At 44.7% G+C, this 25,604-nt stretch overlaps 1 protein-coding gene across 1 annotated transcript; it reads right to left on the bottom strand.

Annotated features, from left to right (window-relative positions):
• Positions 1 to 4,647: 4,647 nt before the first annotated feature.
• On the bottom strand, positions 4,648 to 25,384 carry LOC311511692 (uncharacterized protein). Its single transcript, XM_084612491.1, has 3 exons — positions 25,308 to 25,384; positions 18,312 to 18,425; positions 4,648 to 11,194 (listed from the first exon to the last, which is right to left on the bottom strand). Exons 2-3 carry the CDS (start codon positions 18,388 to 18,390, stop codon positions 10,326 to 10,328), a joined length of 948 nt encoding a protein of 315 aa, XP_084468617.1. The 5' UTR covers positions 18,391 to 18,425; positions 25,308 to 25,384; the 3' UTR covers positions 4,648 to 10,325.
• Between the last annotated feature and the right edge of the window lie 220 nt (positions 25,385 to 25,604).

Genomic DNA, 25,604 nt, shown 5'->3' with positions numbered 1-25,604 from the left:
ATGAGCATAACTTGGATCTGGCTGATATTACTAAAATCAGGTGGGATGAGTCCCATAACTGGATTGTTAAAATCCGTGGTTATAACCTAGTTAGGAAGGATAAAGTGGGCAAAAGGAGAGGGGAAGTGGCATTCTAACAAAAATGGCATTACTTGTTTCCGAGTCACTGACAACCCGCAGGAAAATGATCTTGAATGCTTCTAGGTCAATGTCCTCACAGAGAAAGCACACGATGGGGTATTAGCTGGTGCCTGCTCCAGCTCGCTGAATCTCACGAGAACAGGATGGCCAGCGCCTTACGCACTGATCCATCGTGCGTAAGAGGAAAAGCTGCATACTCACGGGGAATGTCAATTGGAGTGACACACGCAGGCTGTCTCCTACTGCCAGTACTAAAAGGTCCTTGCAATTTCTGAACATGACAGGTGATGATTTCCTAACTAACTCAAAAAGTGTTGCAGCCAACATGGAGGAATTTTTTATTAGCCCTTGTCTTAACAAATCAAGTTTCAGAGTAACAGCCATGTTAGTCTGTATTTGCAAAAAGAAAAGGAGTACTTGTGGCACCTTAGAGACTAACCAATTTATTTGAGCATGAGCTTTCGTGAGCTACAGCTCACTTCATCGGCTGCATACTGTGGAAAGTACAGAAGACGTTTTTATACACACAAACCATGAAAAAATGGGTGATTATCACTACAAAAGGTTTTCTCTCCCCCCACCCCACTCTCCTGCTGGTAATAGCTTATCTAAAGCGATGACTCTCCTTACAATGTGTATGATAATCAAGGTAGGCCATTGCCAGCACAAATCCAGGGTTTAACAGGAACGTCTGAGGAAGGGGGCAGGAAAAAACAAGGGGAAATAGGTTACTTTGCATAATGACTTAGCCACTCCCAGTCTCTATTCAAGCCTAAGTTAATTGTATCCAATTTGCAAATGAATTCCAATTCAGCAGTCTCTCGCTGGAGTCTGGCTTTTTGAAGTTTTTCTGTTGTAATATCGCAACTTTCATGTCCGTAATCGCGTGACCAGAGAGATTGAAGTGTTCTCCGACTGGTTTATGAATGTTATAATTCTTGACATCTGATTTGTGTCCATTTATTCTTTTACGTAGAGACTGTCCAGTTTGCCCAATGTACATGGCAGAGGGGCATTGCTGGCACATGATGGCATATATCACATTGGTGGATGTGCAGGTGAACGAGCCTCTGATAGTGTGGCTGATGTGATTAGGCCCTATGATGGTGTCCCCTGAATAGATATGTGGGTACAGTTGGCAACGGGCTTTGTTGCAAGGATAGGTTCCTGGGTTAGTGGTTCTGTTGTGTGGTGTGTGGTTGCTGGTGAGTATTCGCTTCAGGTTGGGGGACTGTCTGTAGGCAAGGACTGGCCTGTCTCCCAAGATTTGTGAGAGTGATGGGTCGTCCTTCAGGATAGGTTGTAGATCCTTGATGATGCGTTGGAGAGGTTTTAGTTGGGGGCTGAAGGTGACGGCTAGTGGCATTCTGTTATTTTCTTTGTTAGGCCTGTCCTGTAGTAGGTAACTTCTGGGAACTCTTCTGGCTCTATCAATCTGTTTCTTCACTTCTGCCAGGTGGGTACTGTAGTGCTAATAAACGATGGTCACATCAACACCACCCTATACCGGAAACCTACTGACCGCTATTCCTACCTACATGCCTCCAGCTTTCACCCTGACCACACCACACGATCCATTGTCTACAGCCAAGCTCTGCGATACAACCGCATTTCCTCCAACCCCTCAGACAGAGACAGACACCTACAAGATCTCTATCAAGCATTCTTACAACTACAATACCCACCTGCAGAAGTGAAGAAACAGATTGATAGAGCAAAGAAAATAACAAAGAAAATAACAGAACGCCACTAGCCATCACCTTCAGTCCCCAACTAAAACCTCTCCAACGCATCATCAAGGATCTACAACCTATCCTGAAGGACGACCCATCACTCTCACAAATCTTGGGAGACAGGCCAGTCCTTGCCTACAGACCGGCCCCCCAACCTGAAGCGAATACTCACCAGCAACCACATACCACACAACAGAACCACTAACCCAGGAACCTATCCTTGCAACAAAGCCCATTGCCAACTGTGCCCACATATCTATTCAGGGGACACCATCACAGGGCCTAATAACATCAGCCACACTATCAGAGGCTCGTTCACCTGCACATCCACCAATGTGATATATGCCATCATGTGCCAGCAATGCCCCTCTGCCATTTACATTGGTCAAACTGGACAGTCTCTACGTAAAAGAATAAATGGACACAAATCAGATGTCAAAAATTATAACATTCGTAAACCAGGCGGAGAACACTTCAATCTCTCTGGTCACGGGATTACAGACATGAAACTTGCGATATTACAACAGAAAAACTTCAAATCCAGACTCCAGCGAGAGACTGCTGAATTGGAATTCATTTGCAAATTGGATACAATTAACTTAGGTTACTTTTTATAAATGATTCAACCATTCCCAGTCTCTATTCAAGCCTATTTCCCCTTGTTTATTCCTCCCCCCCCACCCCACTGTTCCTCAGATGTTCTTGTTAAACCCTGGATTTGTGCTGGAAATGGCCCACCTTGATTATCATACACATTGTAAGGAGAGTGATCACTTTAGATAAGCTATTACCAGCAGGAGAGTAGGGTGGGGGGAGAGAAAACCTTTTGTAGTGATAAACACCCATTTTTTCATGGTTTGTGTGTATAAAAACTTCTGTATTTTCCACAGTGTGCATCTGATGAAGTGAGCTGTAGCTCACGAAAGCTTATGCTCAAATAAATTGGTTAGTCTCTAAGGTGCCACAAGTACTCCTTTTCTTTTAACAAATCAAGAGGGACTGATCACAGAACTAAAAATTAATGGTAGCTTCGGTACAAATGATCATGACTTGATCACATTTATAATGTGTATGCAGAATAAAGTACAGACCAGTAGTATATACAGAGAGAGTTGGTACTTTAAAGTGACCAGTTGCCCAGAGCTGGAAACAATTATGAGCCAAATCATCTGGAGGAAGAATTGAATCAGAAAAGTGGGAATCAAGAAGCCTAATCAAGGAAGAAGGCTGTACTGCTTAAAAACCAATCTGGTTTAGAGGGGAAACGACGGCAACTACAAAAAATAAATATATAACAAAACGAAGAAAGGGGAAGTTGATAGCAATGAATATAAATCAGAACTTAGGAACTGTAAAAAATTGATAAGGGAAGCAAAGGGACACAAGGAGACATCTATGGCCAGGAGAATGAAAGACAAGAAGGAGCTTTTGAAATATATTAGGAACAAAAAGAAGCCTGACCATGGTATTTCTTCATGAGTAGATGGAAATGGTAAAATTATCAATAATAATTCAGAAAAGGCAGCATGTTCAACCAATATTTCTGTTCTGTATTTAGGGGGAAACAGATGATATAGTCTCATCATATGGTGATAACCCTCTTTCCATTCCACTACTACCTCAGGGTAGAAGCTACTAAATTCAGACATTCTTAAATTAGCAGGTCCAGATAACTTGGTTCCAAGAGTTTTAAAAGAGCTGACTGCAGAGCTCACTGGGGAAATTCATGAAGACTGGAGGAATGATAATGTTGTGCCAATAGTCAAAAAGAGTAAATGGGATCACCTGAGTAATAGGCCTGTCAGCCTGATAATGATCCTATAGCAAATTAATAGAATGGCCAATATGGGACTTGAATTAAAGCAGGGTAATACAATTAATGCAAAGCAACATGAGTTTATGGCAAACAGAGCCACAAATGAATGTGATGCCTTTTTCGATGAGATTACAAGCTTGGTTGATAAAGGTAACAGTGTTGACATCTGTAAGGCATGTGACATGGTATTGCACAACATTGTGACTATTTAATATTTTTATCAATGATCTGGAAGAAAACATAAAATCGTAACTAATACAATTTGATGACACAAAAATTGGGGGAATGGTAAATAATAAAGAGGACAGGTCACTAATTCAGAGTGATCTGGATAGGCTGGCAAACTGGGCGCAAACAATATGTGTTTTAATATGGTTAAGTGTAAATGTATACATCTAAGAACAAAGAACGTCAGCCATATTTACAGAGGCAGTTACTCTGAAAAAGATTTGTGAGTCAAGGCAGATAATCAGCTGAACAGAAGTTCCTAGTGCAACACTGTGGCTAAAACAATATAGGAGGTTACACTACATGATCACAATGGTCCCCTCTGGCCTTGGAATCTATTAAAATACCAGTAGCTGACTGTATATGTAGCGAGGCCTGGTGTGTTGGTTTCTTCAGAGTTATTCCTGTGTAACAAGCCAAAGGTACAACATCAAAGACATGTTTTCAGATGAGCTCTTAAGAGAGATGTTGCAGAGAGACAAGATGGCTGTTCTACCTGGCAGGTTTGGAGGTGAAGGCTGTTGCAGGGATAGAGGTGAGATTGTGAGGAAGGGCTGAGAGGAGACACACAGTGGATGAGTTATATCAGGGTGACTGGCACAAGACTATGGAGGAGGTGTAAGCAGAAGTCTTTTCTGGACTGGCTCTAGGATGAATGGGGATCCTGCAGGGGTGTCTGTGGATGGGTGTGTGACATTCTTTGCATTCTCTAAATACCGACACCATGAGTGAGAAGAATAACTAGTTTATTGTTCAGCTTGAATTCATAGCTGCACCATCAAGTCAATTGTTTTCTTCAAAACAACATGGCACGTCCTGCCCTAACAACCCCCACTGCCTTCAGGGGGATTGGATGGTGTAGAATCCAGGGCAGAATTTTGCCCTCGATCAATAATTCTTCAGGACCATCTCCAAATTCTCATATACCTGTTAACATTCTAAGAGTCATCTATTAAGTCTAGTATTTATATCACTATCTCGTCCTTCTTTTAAACAATGCCTTCCTGTCTCTCAATGTATACAATATACATTTCAACATCACATACACAGAAATCAGCTACTTTGTATGTTCTGCTTCTCCAAGCAGAAGAGGCAACTTGCACTTCACCCTCCAGCAAGCGTTTACGTCCTTATACAATTTTCTGTAAAGACTTACGACACTTTTAATTCGTAGTGGTTTAAGAGCTTCTTAATGTATTATCTTCTTCAGATTAATTAACCTCTCCATTTTTCTCTATTCTGTCCCACAATGACAAGTTCTAAGGGGTCATCTGCAGGAGACTTTGTATCTGTGAGCTCAGGGCGTGTTTATTAAATCAAAGGGCAGCCAACACATTATACACTTGCGAGGATTTTGGAGCTCTCTCTGCTTTTCTAATCACCTCTTTGTGGTGTAGGCACAAGGATGCACTTTGTTGCCAAAGCTAAAATGATGGAAGAGTGTGTTCTTCTGAAAAATCAACGTAACTTTGTTTAATTTTCTGGTTCTCATTCATCTTATTCTCTCTTCATTCTGAGTCTTGTTTAGCTTTTTTCTTGCTGGGAAGGTTAATTTTCATCCCTCTTCTCAACAATTGAGTTGGTGACTCTCCCTCATCTACTAATGCATGCATGGAGCTAATTCAAAGGATTTGTAGCTTCTTCATCCACTTCTTCACCAGCTGTACTAAGCTCTTGTTTAGCCCATTTGATCTAAAACGGTTAGAAGTTGAGATCATATGCTTAAAATCTACACCAACTGAAAGCTGCTTAATTTCTGTGGGGGGAACATTCCATTCTAATAGCCCTGAACACTTTGGCCCACATTCTTAAAGGTATTTTGCTATTGCTCTGCCCACTGTTGCAAAGTGTAGAACTATATTCACAAAGGGATACAGGCTCATAAATCCAACATTTTAGGCATCTCAGACATTCAAAAAATCACCACTCAGTTGCTACCTAAACCTAAGTCCCCACTAAGCACCTAGTTTCTACCAGTTTTAAATGCTTGCTCTGCCTGATTTGGAGGAAGGACTTAAAGCCAGGTTTCCCATCTTACTGGAAAATGCCCTAACCACCAAGCTATTCTGGGTTGGAGCCCTCTCCTGTTGGAGTGACTCCAGTTTGTATATTTACCAGAGCAGGGACTCGAACCTGCTGCTTCTATATCCTAGGCAAGTGTGCTAATCAGGCTATTTAGCCTCTCTCGTGTGTCCTTTGGCCCTAGGAATATTTATTTAATACCAAATGGAACAGGTTCAACAGAAGAGCCAGAAAGAGCCACCCCAGAATACCCAATAGCCTGGTGGTATGGGCGCTCACTTGGGAGATGAGAGACCTTGATTCAAATCTCCGCTCCAAATCAGGCAAGGGTTTGAAAACAGGTCTCCCGCCTCCCAAGCAAGTGCCAGAACTAGAGCCCTGCAAATCCATGGGTATCCGCTTTATATCCGTGGACTATTTCTGCAGCTAGCAGTGTGGCTGGGGACACACATTTTGTATCTGCCGGGGCTCTGATGGTAAGAGCCACACCCAGGGGAGGTGGAGCAGCCACCGCAGCTCCCCACAGCTGAGAATCTCTCCCACCTGTCGGTCAGATCCGTAAGGCCCAGATCAATGGGAGTACCTTTGTGGAGCTGGGTCCTAATCCCTGCCCTTTCCTGTGCATTTCACTCCTGGCTGGCTATGGTGGCTCCCTGCTCAGCTTGCTGGCTTCTGAGAATCCCTTTATCAGGCACCTAACTCTCCCCATACAATGCTTAGGGAGCCTGGATGCATAACTTAGGGCTGTGAATTCCACTGGGTGGAAGGGCACTGGGGAAATAGGTGTTGAAACACCTAAGTCCCCTTTGTGAATCTACCCCAAGTGACTAAGATGGCTAATTCACACTCTCAAAAGTGACAAACACTTAAGACCCAGATCCTAACTCCTATTGAAATCAATGTCTTTCAATGATTTAGGCTGCTAAGTCACTTTTGAAAATGGGATTTAGCCATCTAAATCACTTAAACCCAGATTTTTAAAGATAGTTAGGTGCTTAACTCCCAGTGGAAGTTAGACACCCTAACTCCCCTTAGAAATCTGGGCCTTAGGCCTTGCAATGCTGAATGGAACACTGCCTAAATACCTTTAAAAATCTGGGTTTTTAATCTGGAATTCCATGTCTTACAAAGATACTTTCAAATGTTCACATTTCAGGGTGCAAAGAGCAATAATCAGTAATGAACTTCACTTGTTCTTTGCCACATGAGAATCCATGATGTCCACTGGCATAGCTGGGCCTGAATCAAGCAGTTCAGATATACATTCAAACCTCCGCAAAACTTCAGGGTATTCCAATGCAGGGTTTTGATTTGGCCCATCTCTGACCATTTGATAGCCTCTGTAGTATCAGACAGGGAATCATGGGTCTGTAGATTGTATCTCAAGTAGAACAAATAGCTTACTCACTATTTGAGAAGCCTCTGGGTTTATTTCTTTTACATATGATTCCCAAATAGCCTCCCTGTAGCATTCACTGGTAAAGTCACTGGAGTATAATAGTTTTATGCCTATGAACAATCATGCCATTCATTGCTGTACATTTATATCTGTAACCTCCATAGTCTCTTGCTGACTGCTGTGCATTACCTTTGGCCATCCTTTCATAATTGTTTTCACTCTTTGTGGCCTTTCACTTGCTGTGAAAAGGGATCACCAAGCTTATATCTCCATGTCTCTCTTCCTCAGCTTCTTTCTCTAACGTAACAAGTATGGATAGGGCATCAGCTGGCAACACTTCATTGCTATGACACAGCTTTTTCTCACATCTGTAGCTTTATCATCATACTTTGCACTCTTATAGAACAGGTAATATGCTATAGAGACCTGGGTCTGTTTCAGCCTCTGCTTTCTGGTCAAAATTTCTCCTAGCACTTAAGCAATATCCCTAACAGCTCTGTTTGTATTTGTGCATCTAGTTTCTGCATCTCTGTGACCTGAAAGCATAAACTGTAAACTGTCAGCTTTCTTCCCACTATTGCAAAATCAAATTGCGAGGCACCTATTAAGATTTGTATAGGACTTCAACTTATATAGCACTTTAATCCTGGCTCCTGTACAAGCATCTCTTTCAATTCCTTCCAGGCTTTTCTGATAACTGCAGGACCACCTAATTTTCATTTTCTAGCAGCTCACTCAAAGCTGATGTTTTTGTAGATGATAAAGTATAATTTTAAGCCAGTCCTAAGCTGGTAGTTAAAGATCACACAGGGAGTGCAGAAAACTGCTGGAGTTCTTGCCAGGAAGAGGGAGACAGTTTGCAGCTCATTTATGGTTCCCTGGTGGCAGTGAAGTGTTGAGTCGAGACTCAAGCTTTTCTTGCCTTCAGAACTGTCTCCCTGCTGGTGACTGAGCATTTTCAAATGTAGATGGTTTAACACAGTGGTTTTTAACCAGATGTGTATCCCTGGGGGTACGCAGAGGTCTTCCAGGGGGTACGTCAACTCATCTAGATCAGTGTTTCTCAACTTGTGGGCTACGAGCCCCAGGGGGATCGTGGGATGGGTTTAAGGGGGTTGCAAGTACAGAGCTGGCATTAGGAGATGGCAAGCAGGGCAGTTGCCTGGGGCCATGTGAAGCTAAGTTACATGCTTCAGCCCTGGGCAGCAGGGCTCAGGCTTCAGCCCCATGCTGCGGGTCTCAGCTTCAGGGGTACAGTAGCCTGGAAAGGTTGAGAACCACTGGTTTAACACACAGCTCAAAAAAATCCTTAGAGTATGTCTTCACTGCAGAGTTAGCTTGGGTCATTAACAGCCGGGCGTGAGTGACCACCCTATAAATCCACACCCACATTACAGTGTCCTCACTGGTGCCTCGCTCCCCCACGTGTTGCTAGGACTTCTAGAGCTATAGCCTATGGTTTTTTGTGCTGCAGTAAGATCAGCCACTCGGATTTTTTCCTAGTGAATTGTGGGAGAACTTGTCAGTCCTTCAGGGCACACAGTCTTCCAGTGCCTTCCCATAATTCCACTATCAGCACTCGAGTGATTTAACCCGCATCTTCATTGCAAATGGGCGGGTTACCAGCCCAAGTGAAAGTGGTACCCAGGCTCCAAGCTGCAGCTGTAGCCAGGCCAGCTAGCTGGGACAGAAGGCACAGTTAACTTGTGTGAGAGGGTTGTGTGGGAGGTGAGGTTAGGGGCAACACCCGGTAAGAGCGAACTCTGCAGCAAAGACAATACTCAAGAAGTTGCAGATCAGCTGACCTCAGAGGAAAGAGTTGGATTTACTTGCTCCACAAGGACTTTGCTGTAAATGGAATCAGAGCTTTGGTCTGAAGTTCATTCCAGCAGGCTGCAAACTGAAGTGAAGCAGGTACTTTTCCAGGCCTTTTCTATGATATTGCGGGTCCATACAATTCATTTGGGCTTTAAAGAAACAATGAACAATTCCTATCAGAAACACGTTAGGTCAAACAAGACAGAGAGATGCTCATACAACTGAATACAGCTGCATCTCTCCTGAGCTTAATTATCAGGTTTCTTTATCAACAATATGAAGAGGTACAACGTACAAAAAGGAAAAGGTTTCCTCCCCACGACCAACGAAACAGGGAACAAACTCCAGGTGTGTTAACTCTGGAAGGCTGTTCTGCTTTGGTCTGGTCTGCTTTTCTTCGAGCCCTCCACACCCCAGTCACTGGCCTTAGCCCACTAAGGCAAAATAAGAGTGCTCTTTCACCAAGGAAGAGAAACTCTTGCCCTGTGTGAAGATCATACGGACTGACATTCATCACACTCACAGAACCTCAAGGCTGGGAGGTTCATTAGCAAAACAGCCCCAGAAATGTATTTTGGCAGAGTTTGCAAACCCCACGAAACGGGGCTTTCCCCTCGCTTTTCTCCTTTCTCACACAGAGAACCAGGTCTGGGGAACATGACAGCAATATGGGATAAGTGAGGAATTCTGGCTGGGGAGCATGACAGCTCTGCTGGTGACTCACTGATGTCACTTCACCTCCCTTTCTTTATTTTAAAAATGTCCCTATCTCTCAAACCTGTGGGAGGCCTACTTCATTAGTGTGTGTGAAGAACCAAGATCCTTAAATGCATTGAAGTGCACAGTATTATGAAATCAGGAGGGAGATGTAAGGGAAGTATTACATTCCCCCAGCATGCACAAGAGGGAAAGTCGCTGAACTAAAACAAAAGGTGAACAAAGTGTGAGCTTTCCCCTGTTGAGGAGCTGTGCTCGCTGTGGTTCCTACAGGAAAAGCATCTCAAAGTGCCTTGGCAGTCCCTGCTCTTTAGGATACATCCACAAACAGGAAAAGAGGAATCCTATGGCAGGCTGGAGCGGTCCAGTGCCCGGGCTCAGAAGGACAAGCTGGAACGAGCCTGACACCCAGGCTCAGAAGGACAAGCTGGAGCAGGTCCCGCAGCCAGACTCAGAAGAACAGGCTAGAGCAGGCCACCTTGTTGCAGCAGGGGCACGTATAGATCTTGTCCCCTATGTGCGTTCTCTGGTGCTGGACGAGTGTGGAGCTCCGCGTGAAGCTCTTACCGCACTTAGAGCATTTGTAGGGCTTCTCGCCCGTGTGCGTTCTCTGGTGGCTGAGGAGGGTGGAGTTGAGGCTGAAGCGTTTGCCACAGTCAGGGCACTGATACGGCCGCTCCCCCGTGTGGCTCCGCTGATGTCTGGTCAGGGTGTAGCTGCGGCTGAAGCGCTCCCAGCACTGGGTACACTGGTAGGGCTTCTCACCCGTGTGGGTTCTCTGGTGGGTCAGGAGATGCGAGTTCTGGTGGAAGCGCTTCCCGCATATGGTGCACTGGTAGGGCTTTTCGCCTGTGTGGATCCTCTGGTGCGTGATGAGGTGGGAGCTCTGGCTGAAGCTCTTCCCACACTCCGTGCATTTGTAGGGCTTCTCGCCCGTGTGGGTTCTCTGGTGCTCAATGAGGGTTGAGCTGCGACTGAAGCTCTTCCCGCACTCATTACAAATAGTCGGCTTCTCTCGCCGGTGAGTTCTCTGGTGTCTAATGAGATGTGATTTCCGGCCAAAGACCTTCCCACACTCCAGACACGCATTTGGCACCTCCCCTTTGTGGATTCTCTGCTGCTTTCCCAAAGCTCTCTCTTGGGGAGCAGACTTACCCCGTCTCTTCCCTGCAGGCTTTTGCGGCTGCTTTTCTGAGCTCTGCTGACTCTGGGAAACATTTGATTTGGATCTTCTTGATAATGTCCCATGAGGTTCCACTTTCTCAGGCCCTTCCGGCTGAGGACTGTCATCCTCTTCACTCTCACTTGCAATCTCATCATCTGCTAGGATAAAAAGAGAGAGTAACTGCCTGAGCTCAGGAAAAATGAACCCAGGGAAAGGGGAAATGCAAATAAATAAAACAATGCTGATAAACGTAGAAACTGGGAGCCAGGACTCTGGGCCCTTCCCAAGGGAGATAAGAGGGAAAGAGCTTTCGTCAGCTTCCTGTCTGAAAACCCAGAGAAAAGAAATGAAGGGAAAGGAGGGGCTCTTAACAGAAATCAGTCAGGTTGGTGGAATGCAGCGGTCTACCCTGAGGTCACGACAGCTGCTGGTTACACTAACGAACTAAAACAATGAATTTATTTGCGCATAAGTTTTCGTGGGCTAAAACCCAAGTGGCCATGCCCAAATAAATGTTAGTCTCTAAGGTGCCCCAAGGACTCCTCGTTGCTTTTACTGATACAGACTAACACGGCTACCACTCTGAAACCTGTCACCATGTGAGTAATGAACTAGCATATTGATCATACTGGTTCCTTAGATTCATAGCTATTAAGGTCACATGAGACCATTAGATCATCTAGTCTGACCTCCTGCATAACACAGGCCACAGAACCTCACCCAGCAATTTCTGCATCAAGCCCATATAATGAGCTACATCATATCTTTTAAAAAGATATCCAATCTCGATTTAAAGACTTCAAGTGATACAGAATCCAGCAGTTCTCTAGGTAAACTCTCCCACTGGTTAATTACCCTTACTGTTAAAATAACAGCACCATATTTCTAGTTGGGATTTGTTTAGTTTCAGCTTCCAGCCACTGGATCTTATTCCTTTTGATGCTAGATTAAAGAACTGTTAACTATCGGAAACTTTCTGCTCATGTACACTCCCTTCTTGACGGTCTCGTTGATAAACTAAATAGAATGAGCTTCTTTAGCCTGTCACCATAAGGCAGATTTTCCAGACCTCGGCTCATTCTTGTAGCTCTATAGTGAACCTTTTCTAATTTTTCAACATCCATTTTGAAGTGTGGACACAACAATTGGACACAGTATCCGGTAATGGTCCCACTGATGCCATATACATAGGCAACAGGACCTTCCTCCTCCTAAGTGATATTCCCCTACTTATGAATACAAGGATTGTGTTCACCCTCTCAGCTACAACACTGTGCTAGTAACTCTTGTTCAATTGTTTATCTATCACTATTTCTAAGTCACTGCTTTCCAGGGTACAGTCCCCTAGTCTAGAAGTGTGACCATGATTCTTTGATCTTCAGTGTGTGACCTTGCATTTGGCTATGTTATTTACCACTCCAACAATTCGTGTCACCAGCAAGGGTTTTATATTTTCTTCTGTTAGTATATAGGCCTGTTTGTTAGCCTGGGATAGAATTTGGGGTTAGACTTTTTGATACTTTTGTATTAAAATGTGTAAAAAAGGGACAAAGGCACTGTGATGTTGCTTCTGCCTCGTCAGATGGATTTGTTAGTACAATGGGAACAGATAAGAGCAGTGAAAGCCTTACTCAAGAGCACACTTTAAGATTGCCTTGAGATAGGGGTTGAGGCAAAGTCAAGCAACCAGTCGGGAGGGGCAATGGGTCTGGGGGGACAAGGGGAGGGGAGGTATAAATAACTAAAAGACCAGAGAAATGCCAATCCCTGACTGGAGCACAACCTCACACCTCGCCCCTCCCATGGGGTACAATGATTTTGTATAATGCCTTTTTTTTTTTTTTTTTTTAATCACAATGTCACAGACTTGAAGGCCAGAAGGGACCATCATGACTATCCTGTCTGACCTCCTGCATGTTACAGGCCACAGAACTTCGCCCACCCACTCCTTTAATAGACCCATAATCTCTGGCTCAGTTACTGAAGTCCTCAAATCATGATTTAAAGACTTTCAGAGAATCCACCATTTATTCTAGTTTAAACCAGCAAGTGACCCATGCCCCAAGCTGCAGAGGAAGCCAAAAAAAACCAACCCAATCTCACCTGGGGGGAAAATTCCTTCCCGATCCCACATCTGGCAGTCAGTTGGACCCTGAGCATTTCAGCAAGAACCAACAGCCAGACACCAGGGAAAGAATTCTCTGTAGTAACTCAGAGCCCTACCCATCTAGTGTCCCTTCACCAGCCATTGGGGATATTTGCTACCAGCAGTCAAAGATGGGCCACATGGCATTGTAGGCAGTCTCCTCATACCATACCCACCATAAACTTATCAAGCTCAGTCTTGAAGCCAGTTAAGTTTTTTAGCCCCACTGCTCCCCTTGGAAAGCTATTTCAGAAGTTCTCTCCTCTGATGGTAAGACACCTTCATCTAATTTCAAGCCTAACCTTGCTGATGGCCAGTTTAGCCATTTTTTCTTGTCTCAACACTGGCACTTAATGTAAATAACTCCTCTCCCTCTCTGGTATTTATGCCTCTGATGTATTTATAGAGCACAATCATATGTCCCCATAGCCTTTGTTTGGTTAGGCTAAACAAGCCAAGTTCTTTGAGTCTCCTCTCATAAGGTAGGTTTTCCACTTCTCTGATCATCCTAGTAGCCTTTCTCTGCACCTGTTCCAGGTTGAATTAATTTTTCTTAAATATGGGAGACCAGAACTGCACACAGCATTCCAGATGAGGTCTCACCAATGCCTTGTACAATAGTGCTAACACTTCCCTATCTACTGGAAATACTTTGCCTGATGCATCCTAGGACTGCATTAGCCTTTTTCACGGCCACATCACATTGGTGGCTCATAGTGTTTCTGTGATCAACCAACAGACCCAAGTCTTTCTCCTCTGTTGCTTCCAGCTGATACATCTCCAGTTTATAGCAAAAATTCTTGTTGTTAGTCCCTAAGGGCATGACGTTGTGATATTAAATTTAGTTCCATTTCTATTACTCGAGTTTTCAAGGTCACCCAGATCTTCCTGTATGATATGCCGGTCCTCCTCTGTATTGGCAATATGTTCCAACTTATCCACTTTTCGTGCCAAGCTCATGAATGAAAATATTAAGCAAGATTGGTCCCAAGACTGATCCCTGAGGAATTCCACTCGTAACCTCCCTCCAGTCTGACAGTTCACCTTTCAGTATGAACCATTGTACTCTTTTCTTTACCCAGTTCCTTATTCACCTTTCAATTGTCATATTAATCCCCATCTTCTCCAATTTAATTAATAACATCCCCTGTGGAACTGTATCAAATGTCTTACTTTGAAATCCAGGTAGATTAGATCTACTGTATTTCCTTTGTCTACAAATTCAGTTATCTTCTCAAAGAAAGAAATCAGGTTGGTCAAGAATTATTTACCTTTTATAAAACCATGTTGTATTTTAGCCCAATTACTGTTTACCTTTGTCCTTAACTAGTTTCTCTTTCAAAATTTGTTCCAAGACATACATTATAGAAGTCTAAGTATATTATGACAATACAAGGGCCTTTATAAACCAAATATGTAATGTCATCAAAAAATGATAAAACTTATTTGACAAGACCTATTGTTAAGGCTGTGATGGGTTCAGTCACAGAGACCCCCTTGGGATTGTCACCTGATGTGCCGAAACTACCTCTAAGCCCGTTTTCTTTGCCAGCTTGGGACTCCAGAACCCTGTCTTGTTGAGCCAGACACGCTAGCCTTCTGCAACACAGAGCCAGGGTCTGACCCACGCCCCCAAAGCTGCAGACTTAACTGAAAACAGCTCAGCAAGTACTCTTGTCTCTAGCACCCAGCTCCCAATGGGATCCAAACCCCAAATAAATCTATTTTACTCTTTTTAAAGCTTATACAGGGTAAACTCATAAAGTGTCCACCCTCAAAAAAAAAAAAAAAAAATAGAGAGATATGCACAGCTGTTTGCTCCCCCAGGTATTAATCACTTACTCTGGGTTAATTAATAAACAAAAGTGATTTTATTAAGTATAAAAGTAGGATTTAAGTGGTTTCAAGAAATAAAAGACAGAACAAAGTAAGTTGCCAAGCAAAATAAAACAAAACACGCAAGTCTAAGCCTAATACATTAAGACACTGACTACAGGTAAATCTCACCCTCAGAGATGTTCCAATAATCTTCTTTCACAGACTAGACTCCTTCCTAGTCTGGGCCCAATACTTTCCCCTGGTACAGTCCTTGTTCCAGTTCAGGTGGTAACTAGGGGATTTCTCATGACTGGCAGCCCTCTTTGTTCTGTTCCACCCCCTTTTATAGCTTTGGCACAAGGCGGGAATATTGTCTCTCTCGGTCCCCACCCCTCCTTTTAAATTGAAAAGCACCAGGTTTAAGATGGATTCCAGTACCAGGTGACATAGTCACATGTCCTGTGAGACCCCAACCCTCCATTTTTCCCAGCCTGACTCACAAAAACACAGGAAGGCGGGCAAGTAAACAGAGCCATTTACAACCAATTGTCCTAGTCAATGGGAGTCATCAAGATTCTAAACCACTATTAATGACCCACACTTTGCATAATTACAATAGGACTTCAGAGTTATACTTAATATTTCTAGTTTTAGATACAAGAATGATACATACATACAAATAGGATGACCACACTCAGTAGATTATAAGCTCTGTAATGATATCTTACAAGAGACCTTTTGCATAAAGCATATTCCAGTTACATCATATTGACACATATAAACATATTTTTATAAAGCATATGGAGTGCAAAGTCACACCCTCCTCCTGAACATACTGCCGGAGTCTTGGACACTGTCCATGGTGGAGGCAGTACATGTAAAACCCCTGTTTGTCTCTGGTTACACACCTTTCCAGTACCTTTAAACCCTGTGATGTCATTCCTAGGTGTTCTCGTGAAGTTTTGGGTTCCTGGTCCCTGGGTGCCTGAAAACATGTTGGGGGTGGAGGCGGCAGTATTGCTAATAAAATGCAGACAGCATTCTGGAGTGCAACGTCCCAAAGGCTACATTTTAGTCACAGGTATTTTTAGTAAAAGTCATGGATAGGTCACGGGCAGTAAACAAAAATTCACGGCCTGTGACCTGTCTATGACTTTTACTATGTACCCCTAACTAAAACTTGGGCCGGGGGACTGTGCGTGATCGGGGGGATGGGATGGGGGTGCTGTGGGTGCTGGTGGCCCAGGACCCCTGCTGGTGCTGGGGAGGAGGCGGGCGGTGGTGCGTAGCCCAGGACCCCCACTGGTGCTGGGGGGTTTGGGGGTTGGCGGGGCTGGCAAGCTCCCTATCCAGCATGTCCCTGTAGCTTGGGGCTTTGTGTGCTGCTCCCTCCACAAACGGCAGTTCTGCAGCTCCCATTGGCCAGGAACTGCAGCCAATGGGAGCTGTGGGGGCGGTGCCTGTGGGTGCGGGCAGTGTGTGGAGCCCCCCTGGCCACTCCGCCTAGGAACTGCAGGGACATGGCGGTGGGAGCCAGGGACTGCCACCGCTCCCTCTCGCCCCCCAGGTAAGTGCTCACACACACCCCAACTCACTGCCCCATCCCTGAGCCCCTTCCCACACACCCAAACTGCTGCTGCTAGCCCAGCCCCTGAGCCAGCACCGGCTGTTGCCGAAGTCATGGAGGTCATGAAAAGTCATGGAATCTGTGACCTCCGTGACAGACACACAGCCTACTATCCATAAAACCATGTTATGCTACAATCCTTTAATTATTTACTGAGTCCCAGATCAGCCTTTCCATGATTTTGTTTGGGACAATGTCACACGAACTAGCCTATATAGTTCATAGATTGCAAGCCGAGACCACTGTGATCATCCAGTCTGGCCTCCTGGATAACACAGGCCAGAGAACCAGGCCAAATGATCATATCATTTAGAAAAATATCCAATCTTGATTTAAAAATTGTCATTGATGGAGAATGCATCACAACCCTCAGTAAATTGTTCCAATGGTTAATTACCCTCATTGTTTAAAATGTATGCCAATTTCCAATCTGAACTTGTCTAACTTCAACTTCCAACCATTGGATTGTGTTATTCTTTTCTCTGTTAGATTGTTCCCCATGTAGGCACTTATAGACAGTAATCAAGTTGCCCCTTAACCTACTTTTTGTCAAGCTAAACAGATTGAGCTCGGAGTCTGTCACTATAAGGCAGGTTTTCTAATCCTTTAATCGTTCTCATGGCTCTCCTCTGGACCTTCTCCAATTTATCGACATCCTTCCTGAATTGTGGACACCAGAACTAAACGCAGTATTCTAGCAGTGGTCACACCTGTGACAAATACAGAGGGAAAACAGCTTCCCTATTGCTGCTCAAAATTGTATGCATTCTAGGATCACATTAGCCCTTTTAGTCACAGCATTGCAGTGAGAGCTGATGTCCACCTGATCATCTACCACCACCACCACATCCTTTCCAGTCATTGTTTCCTGGGACAGAGTCCCCTATCCTGTAAATATGGCCTACATTCTTCATTCCTAGGTGTATACATTTGCATTTAGCTATATTAAAATCCATATTATTTTACCAAGTGATCCTATTTATTCTTTTAAAATATGGTTACATTAGCTTTTTTCCAGTCCTCTGGAACTTTCCTGGTGTACTAAGATTCATTAAAAGTCAACATTAATTGTTCAGAGAGCTCATCACTTAATTGTTTTAATTACAAATTGTTGGTCCTGCTGGTGTAAACATGTCTAATAGTTGCTGTTTAACATCCTCCCTAGTTACTGATAGAATATAAAGTATTTCATTATCATGCTAAGCTGTGAATATATCATTCTACTTCTTTCTAAATACAGAACAGAAACATTTATTGATACTTCTGCCTTTTCTGTATTATGATTGACAGTACTGCTTTCTTTATCTATTACTGGATCTATATCCTTTGTAGAATTTTGTTCCTGACAGACAGATATAAATAAATCTCATTGTCCTATTATCCTGGCTACATATTTTTCATTGATCCCTTTAGTTTCCTTTATCATCTGCATTTCCTAACTGCAGACTAGGACTCTTTGCCAGCAATTTACTCATTTTTTCTTGTATCTGTTTTTCACTCCTGCTTTCATTTCCCTTCTTTATCTGGATATGTTTATTTCACTTTTAACCCCTTCTAGCCTTAAAATCTATGAACAAGATGAAGTGAGACAGAACTATGGTGTTTGCAATAGCTTTGCTGGAATTCCAGCTTTATACTTGGCAGGGAGATGTTTTCTCAGTTGGTTTAACTTCTTCCTCACCTGGGTGAGTGTCTTTTGAGAGTTTCCTTTCCGTGAAGTCCTGGAAACTTGGGACCCAAAGATCTTCCCATTTTGCCATTTGGATGAGCACAGCAGAGTCAGCGATTCCACTCACTGCAAAGCAAAGAAGTCGGTTCAGTATTCCCCAAATAGATTTTACCTGCCGTGGCCCATGATGTAGGCTCATCCCTTTCATGGGTGGAGGTTGATATGTATTTGCATAAATGGGAAAATGGATACAGAAACTAGGCATTGCTAAACTTGATCAGACTCAAGGTCCATCGAGTCCAGTTCCATGTCTATGCCAGTAGCCAGTAAAAGATGGGGTTTTGTGGTGTAAGAACCCCACAGTAGCAGATATGGGACAATCTGCCCCCACCCTTCCAATAGGTCTCACAGAATCACAGAAATGTAGAGCTGGAAGGGATCTAAAGGGCTCATTTAGTTCAGCTTAGCCCCTCCCCAGCCCTCCCATGCAGGGCCAGGTATACCTAGACCATCCCTGACAAGGGTTTGTCCAGCCTGTTCTTAGAAACGAACCTTGGAAACCTGTTCCAATACTTAACCACCCTTATAGTTAGAAAGTTTTTCCTAATATCCGACCTAAAACTTCTTTGCTGCAGATTAAGTCAATTACTTCTTCTCCTATCTTCAGTGGACATGGAGAACAATTGATCATGATCCTCTGTATAACAGCCCTTATATATTTGAGGACTTCTCATATTTCCACTGTCTTCTTTTCCCAAGACTAAACATGCCCAGATTTTTCCCCCCAACATTTCCTCATAGGTCAGCCTGTCTAAACCTTTTATCATTTTTGTTGCTTTCCTCTGGACTCTCTCCAATTCAAGTGTGGTGCCCAAAACTGGGCACGATATTTCAGCTGAGTATAGCAGAACAACTACCTCCAGTGTCTTACACACAGCACTCCTGTTAATACACCCCAGAATGATATTAGTGTTGTTTGTAACTGCATCACATTGTTGGCTCACGTGATGATCTCTTACAATATCCAGATCCTTTTCTGCAGTACTGCCACCTAGCCAGTTATTCCCCTTTTCGTCTTTGTGCATTTGATTTTTCCTTTCTAAGTGCAGTACTTTGCACTTGTCTTTATTGAATTTCATCTTACTGATTTCAGACTCCAGTTTGTCAAGGTCATTTTGAATTCTAATCCTGTCCTCCAAAGTGCTTGCAACCCCTACCAGATTGGTGTTGCCTGAAAATTTTATAAGCATACTATCCACTCCATTCTCCAAATCGTGAATGAAAATGTTGAATAGTATCAGACCCAGGACAATGTTACCCCAGTCTGACAATGAAACGCTGATAACTAGTCTTTGAGTTTTGTCTTTCAACAAGTTGTGCACACACCTTACAGTAAATTAATCTAGACCACATTTCCCTAGTTTCCTTATGGGAATGTCATGTGGGTCTGTGTCAAAAGTCAAGCTATCTACTCTTTGCTCTTAAGCAAAGTAAGCAGTCATGGGATAAGAGGGAAGGGCCTTTCATGGATCAGTAAATATTTAAAAGACAGGAAACAAAAGGTAGGAATAAATGGACAATTTACACAGTGGAGAGAGGTAAATAGCGGGGTCCTCCAAGGACTGGGACAAGTGCTGTTCAACATACTTATAAATGATCTGGAAACAGAGGTGAACACTGCACTGCAGACAATACAAAATAACTCAAGATAGTTAAGTTCAAAGATGACTGCAGAGTTACAAAGGGACCTTACAAAACTGGGTGACTGGACAACAAAATGACAGATGAAATTCAATGATGGTAAGTGCAAAGTGCTCACTGGAAAACATAATCCCAACTACAGATAAAAAATGTGGCGGTCTAAACTATTTGTTAGCACTCAAGAAAAAGATCTTGGAGCCACTATGGAGTTTGTGAAAACATTAGCTCCATGTGTCGCCGCAGTCAAAAAAGCAGACAGAATGTTGGGAACCATTAGGAAAGGGATAGATAATAAGACTGAAAATAGCCTAATGCCACTACATAAATCCATGATACGCCCACACCTTGAATCCTGCATGCAGTTCTGATCATCTCATCTCAAAAAAGATGTATTACAATTGGAAAAAGTTCAGAGACAGGCAAGAAAAATGATTAGGGGTATGGAACAGCTTCCATCTGAGGAGAGATTTAAAAGACTGTTCATCTTAGAAAAGAGGTGACTACGGGGGAATACGATAACGGTCTGTAAAATCAAGAATGGTGTGGAGAAAGTGAATAAGGAAAGTGTTATTTATCCCTTCACACAAAAAAAGAAGCCAATGAAATTAACAGGCAGCAGATTTAAAAAAAAAACATAGAGAAGACTTCTTCACACAGTGTTCAGTCAACTGTGGAACTCACTGAAAATGGATATTGTAAAGGCCAAAAGTATAACCGAGTTCCAAAAAGAATGAGATAAGTTCATGGAAGATTGGTACATCAATGGCTATTAGCCAAGATGTAAAGGACGCAACTCCATGCTCTGGGTGTCCCTAAACCAGTGATTGCCATAAACTGGGACTGGACAACAGGGGATGGATTACTTGGTAATTGCCCTGTGTTCATTCCCTCTGAAGCATCTGGCACCAGCCCCTGTTGGAAGACAGGATACTGGGGTAAATGGACCATTGATCTGACACAGTATGGCCATTCTTATGTTCCATAGGCCATAACCCCATTAAAGAAGGAAATTAGTTTGTTTTGGCATGATTTGTTATTGACAAATCCATGTTGGCTATTACTTGTTACCCTATTTTCCTCTAGGTGTTTACAAATTGTTTAATAATGTATTCCTGTATCTTTCCAGGTATCAAGTTAGACTGACTGGTCTATAAATCCTCACGTCCTATTTGTTCCCCCTTTTAAAGATGGACACAAACATAATGCCTTTCTCCAGTCTTCTGGGACCTCACCCCTTCTCCACAAGCTCTTGAAGATAATCACTAATGGTTCTCTAAGATTGATTCATCTAGTTCAGGGGATGGCCAACCTGAGCCTGAAAAGGAGCCAGAATTTACCATTGTACATTGCCAAAGAGCCACAGTAATCATCCATAGGCTTGATCCTAAGGGTACATGATGCATCCCATCATCCATCGGCTTATGGTACATTTCATCAGTCCCTGCCAACTTGAATACATCTAACTTATCTAAATATTCTTTAACACGTTCTTTCCCTATTGTGACTTGTGTACCTTCCCCCTTGTTGTTAAAATTGTTTTGAGCATCATAAGGCAACTTTTTACAATATCTTTGGGAGACCAAAGTGTATTAAGTGTTGTGGCAGGTTGCCACAGTCGGTGAGGCCTACAAAATAATGGGCTTAAAACAATTCTATAAACTCTACTACCCTGACCTAAAACCAGGGTTCGCGGACAAAGATCATAGAGATAAAACTGTTGTTGGGAAATTGGCAGGCCATTATGTGGAGAGTCAGCCTGGGTTTGATAGAAAACCTAACAATGAAGGGATGGGATCAGATCATAGGGACTGAGCGCAAGCAGAGGCCCACATGTGGCAGCAGGGAAGCCCTGAGATGGGTGGGACAAAGGAGTGTCTCATCTGTGATCAGCCATGTCACTTTGCCTGGGACTGTCTGCTCCGCCCAGTGCGATGCTCAGAAAGCCAGCTGCAACCCCAGCCTCACAGAGTTAACTAGGTGACAATCTCCAGAGGGAGGGAGTCACATAGTACACTGATGGCATACAATGTTCATGCTGAGCCAATCACACCCCAAACTACTGCCCATATTTCATGCTGCACCCTCTTAGGTGCAGACCAATTGGACCCTCAGTGGGATGGAAGGTGGCAGTCAATGGGGAGACATTCATTGAATGGAGAGATACCAGGACCAGGAGAGATACCAAGAGAGATAGTTAAGCTCCATGTCCTGAAACCCCATCAAATGCTCTCAGGGTGTGAAACGTGGCTAAAAACTCCTGGTATAAGAGCCTTCACTCAACCTACACCACAGGTTTCTATACAGACTCAGGAAGGCTTGGGGCACAAGGGGTAAGTGTACTGTCAGATATTCCATATTCTTTGCTTTGGGGAATAATATGGCTCTAAAAACAGAAGGGATGAATCAGACCCCCTCTGCTAACTCCAGGCCTTCAAGGGACTGTGTTATCATAGAATATCAGGGTTGGAAGGGATCTTAGGAGGTCATCTAGTCCAACCCCTTACTCAAAGCAAGACCAATCCCCAATTTTTGTCCCAGATCCCTAAATGGTCTCCTCAAGGATTGAACTCACAACCCTGGGTTTAGCAGGCCAATGGTCAAACCACTGAGCTATCCCTCCACCCCCCAATGCTAACAGGAGTAGCTGAAAAGGTGGTGTTGGGGGTGGGAGAAGGGAAGGGTCATATCCACCCTGCCAGTATCCAAGAGGAATCAGATTACTTTCTCAGTATATGCAAACAAATACCAGAGGAGAGGGTGGGTGAGATAGCCGCCTACTCCAGGGGACAGAGTAGCAGCTGTGTTAGTCTGTATTCGCAAAAAGAAAAGGAGTACTTGTGGCACCTTAGAGACTAACCAATTTATTTGAGCATGAGCTTTCGTGAGCTACAGCTCACTTCATCGGATGCATCCGATGAAGTGAGCTGTTGCTCACGAAAGCTCATGCTCAAATAAATTGGTTAGTCTCTAAGGTGCCACAAGTACTCCTTTTCTTTTTACTCCAGGGGAGTGAGGAGACCTACTGAATTAAAGGGAAACCCTCTGGGTCCTGGAGCCCAGGCCAGGGAAATAACTTCTCCGACTACTCTTACCAGGGAGCCAGCGGAAGTACAGAGCATGGGGATGACAGTGACTCCAGCCAAAAGTAGGGACACTGAAGCAGCTGCAGTGCACTGCTCAATCTATCCAAGGGTGGGAAATGCCCAAGCGTAAGACAGCTGCTTGGGAGATGACAACAGTAACTACAACCAGCAAAGAAGGGGAAATTCTCCCCAGAGTCTAGGACTGCCTGACGATCTGTCAAAATGTAAAGGACCCTGAGCCTGCTGGAGGAAAATCTGTTGCACTCCTTGACTCAATATACAGAGATGAAAAGGCCACCCCATTGGGACGGGGGATCAATACTCCTCCCATTCCCCCATAGACGCTGAGGTAAAGCCACAGGAGTCCCCGGGGCCCCAAGAGCCTGAGAAGGTGGCCAGAAAGGAATTTGGCTATGGGGGATGTTTCAAGACTCTCTCTTGTCCAACCCCTCTGCTGTAAAAGCAACGTCTGGTTGCGAGCCACTTCACAGGGAGGCAGCCCTGCTTTATTTCTCTCTTTTGTCCAAAGAGTACATGGGGACTCAACTCACTGCCAGAGGAACTGATACCTTGAGGGACAAAGGGACACCACACACGCTCCCTAAAAACCAGATGGAAGGTGGGGGTGGGAGGACCAGGTCTCAAGTTCACACCCAAAGGTTTTGGGGGAACAAGGGCAAGAGGGGGAAAGCAGGAGCTCCACCCTCTAGGTTCTAACAGGAGAAATTATATAGGATGATTGTTAAACTGTACAGTTTTTGAGGGATGTATGCCGACTTGCTAGCAGAATGTTTATTACATGCATAGGTGAAATATTAACTTATGAAAGGTAATGGCTTAAACTCCATTCAGGGAATAAACCTCTAGATTCCTCTAGGATGCCAGTCAAGCACCACAGTTACACCCACTTATTTAGGGAGAAGATGAGACAGACAAGGCAACTTCCTACAATATCTATGGAAGACCATATCATATTAAGTATATAAATGGTTTATGTATCATTTGTGGGCCAGGGATTGTATACACTCCATGGTGGGGAGATGGATACCACAGCTCCTCCAGGAAGTGAAAACAGTAACAAATGATTAAGGCAAATTGCTCATGTTATAACATCTCCAGAGAGGTACCACTGCCTAGGGAAGCTCATATATTCTGATTCAAACCGGATTCTACACAGATCAACAGACAAAAAGGGGACTTCTGGATAACTTCCCCCCCCATTTTATCTAAAGAATGAACGTTCTTTGCTTAGAAAGAGCTGTGTGATTGCTTTCTCTCCAAGGACTATGAAAGTTAAGACAGGCAGATGATTTGCTGGGGACATCACAGCGTAATCTAGGGAGATGTGCAGCCTTAAAACCCCTGGTGAAGAGAGAATAAGACATGCATGTCTGTCCAAAAGAGGTGATGTCTCAGAGCCAGAAACTTTTAAGTGGGTGCCTTGAGGGACCACAGAGAGGGAGTACCGGTGCAGTTACCTTGAAACTGACAATATGGTCACAAGTAATCATCTTAGTTAAGAATGTCGCAAAACACAAATTAAACATCTCAGCCTTCTTGATGTCACCGGTTATTAGCTTTCCTTCCCTGCTACGCAGCGGACCTACACTTTCCTTCACCTTTCTCTCCCTCTTAATGTACTTTTAGAAACTCCTCTTATTACCTTTGTATGTCTCTTGCTAGGCATAACTCATTTCCTGCCTTAGCCTTTCCGATTTTGTCCCTGCAGGCTTGTGCTACTCTTCTCCACATCCCCTTAGCAATCTGTCCATATGGCCACTTTTTGTGGGATTCCTTTTCGATTTTCAGCTCATTCCCATGCGCCTCATGGAGCCATATTGGCCTCCCCTTCCTGCTCCTTCCTTCTGATCCAGTCCCATTTGCCTCCTCCTCTGCCAGACCATTGCTCCTTCTCTTTACCTAAGTGGGCCGGGGGGAGGGCGGGGTGCCCCGGCAGACCGAGGGGGGGAGGGGAGACCGAGGGGGAGGGGGGGACTCCCAAGCCGGGCCCCCGGCAGACCGGGGGGGAAAGAGGGGGCGCCCCGGCAGACCGAGGGGGGGAAGGGGGGCGCCCCGGCAGACCGAGGGGGGGGAAGGGGGCTCCCCAGCCGGGCCCCCGGCAGACCGAGGGGGAGGGAGGGACCTTCTCCCCTTTCCCCTCCGGGGGGGGGGGCTGCAGGCGCCCTTTAACGAGGGAGCCCCCGCCGTTACCGCCCCCACTCACCGCTCCGGCCGCGGGGGCTGCGCGCAGGGGGAAGGGCCGGGGGGCTCCGGGGTCCCGGAAGTGGCTTGGACGGCGGCTTCCGGTGGGGGCCGGAAGCTCCCACAGCGCGGCCCCGCCCCCCCCCGGCCTCGGCTGCGGGGCCGGTTTTAACCCATCACGCGCCGGAGGCCCGCGAGGCGCTTGAGCGTCCCCGGAGCCCGGGGCCGGGATGCCCGAGACGTCCCCGGGGGGGGTGGGTGTCGCTGCGTGTCCCCGGGGCCGGGATGCCCCAGACGTCCCAAGGGAGTTGCTTGTGTG

This window comes from Lepidochelys olivacea, assembly GCF_965140295.1.
Source record: "Lepidochelys olivacea isolate rLepOli2 genome assembly, chromosome: 23".
NCBI classification, from domain to species: Eukaryota; Metazoa; Chordata; order Testudines; family Cheloniidae; genus Lepidochelys; species Lepidochelys olivacea.
The sequence above is the reverse complement of the archived record's forward strand: the minus strand, read 5'-3'. Positions and strand labels throughout refer to the sequence as shown.

What these genes read in the sequence shown, in the direction of transcription:
- LOC311511692 (XM_084612491.1), bottom strand. Translation starts at nt 18,390, where the DNA reads ATGGCAAAATGGGAAGATCTTTGGGTCCCAAGTTTCCAGGACTTCACG. An exon ending in CTCAAAAGACACTCACCCAG is followed by an intron (nt 11,195 to 18,311) that starts GTGAGGAAGAAG and finishes TTATCCTAGCAG; the next exon opens with ATGATGAGATTGCAAGTGAG.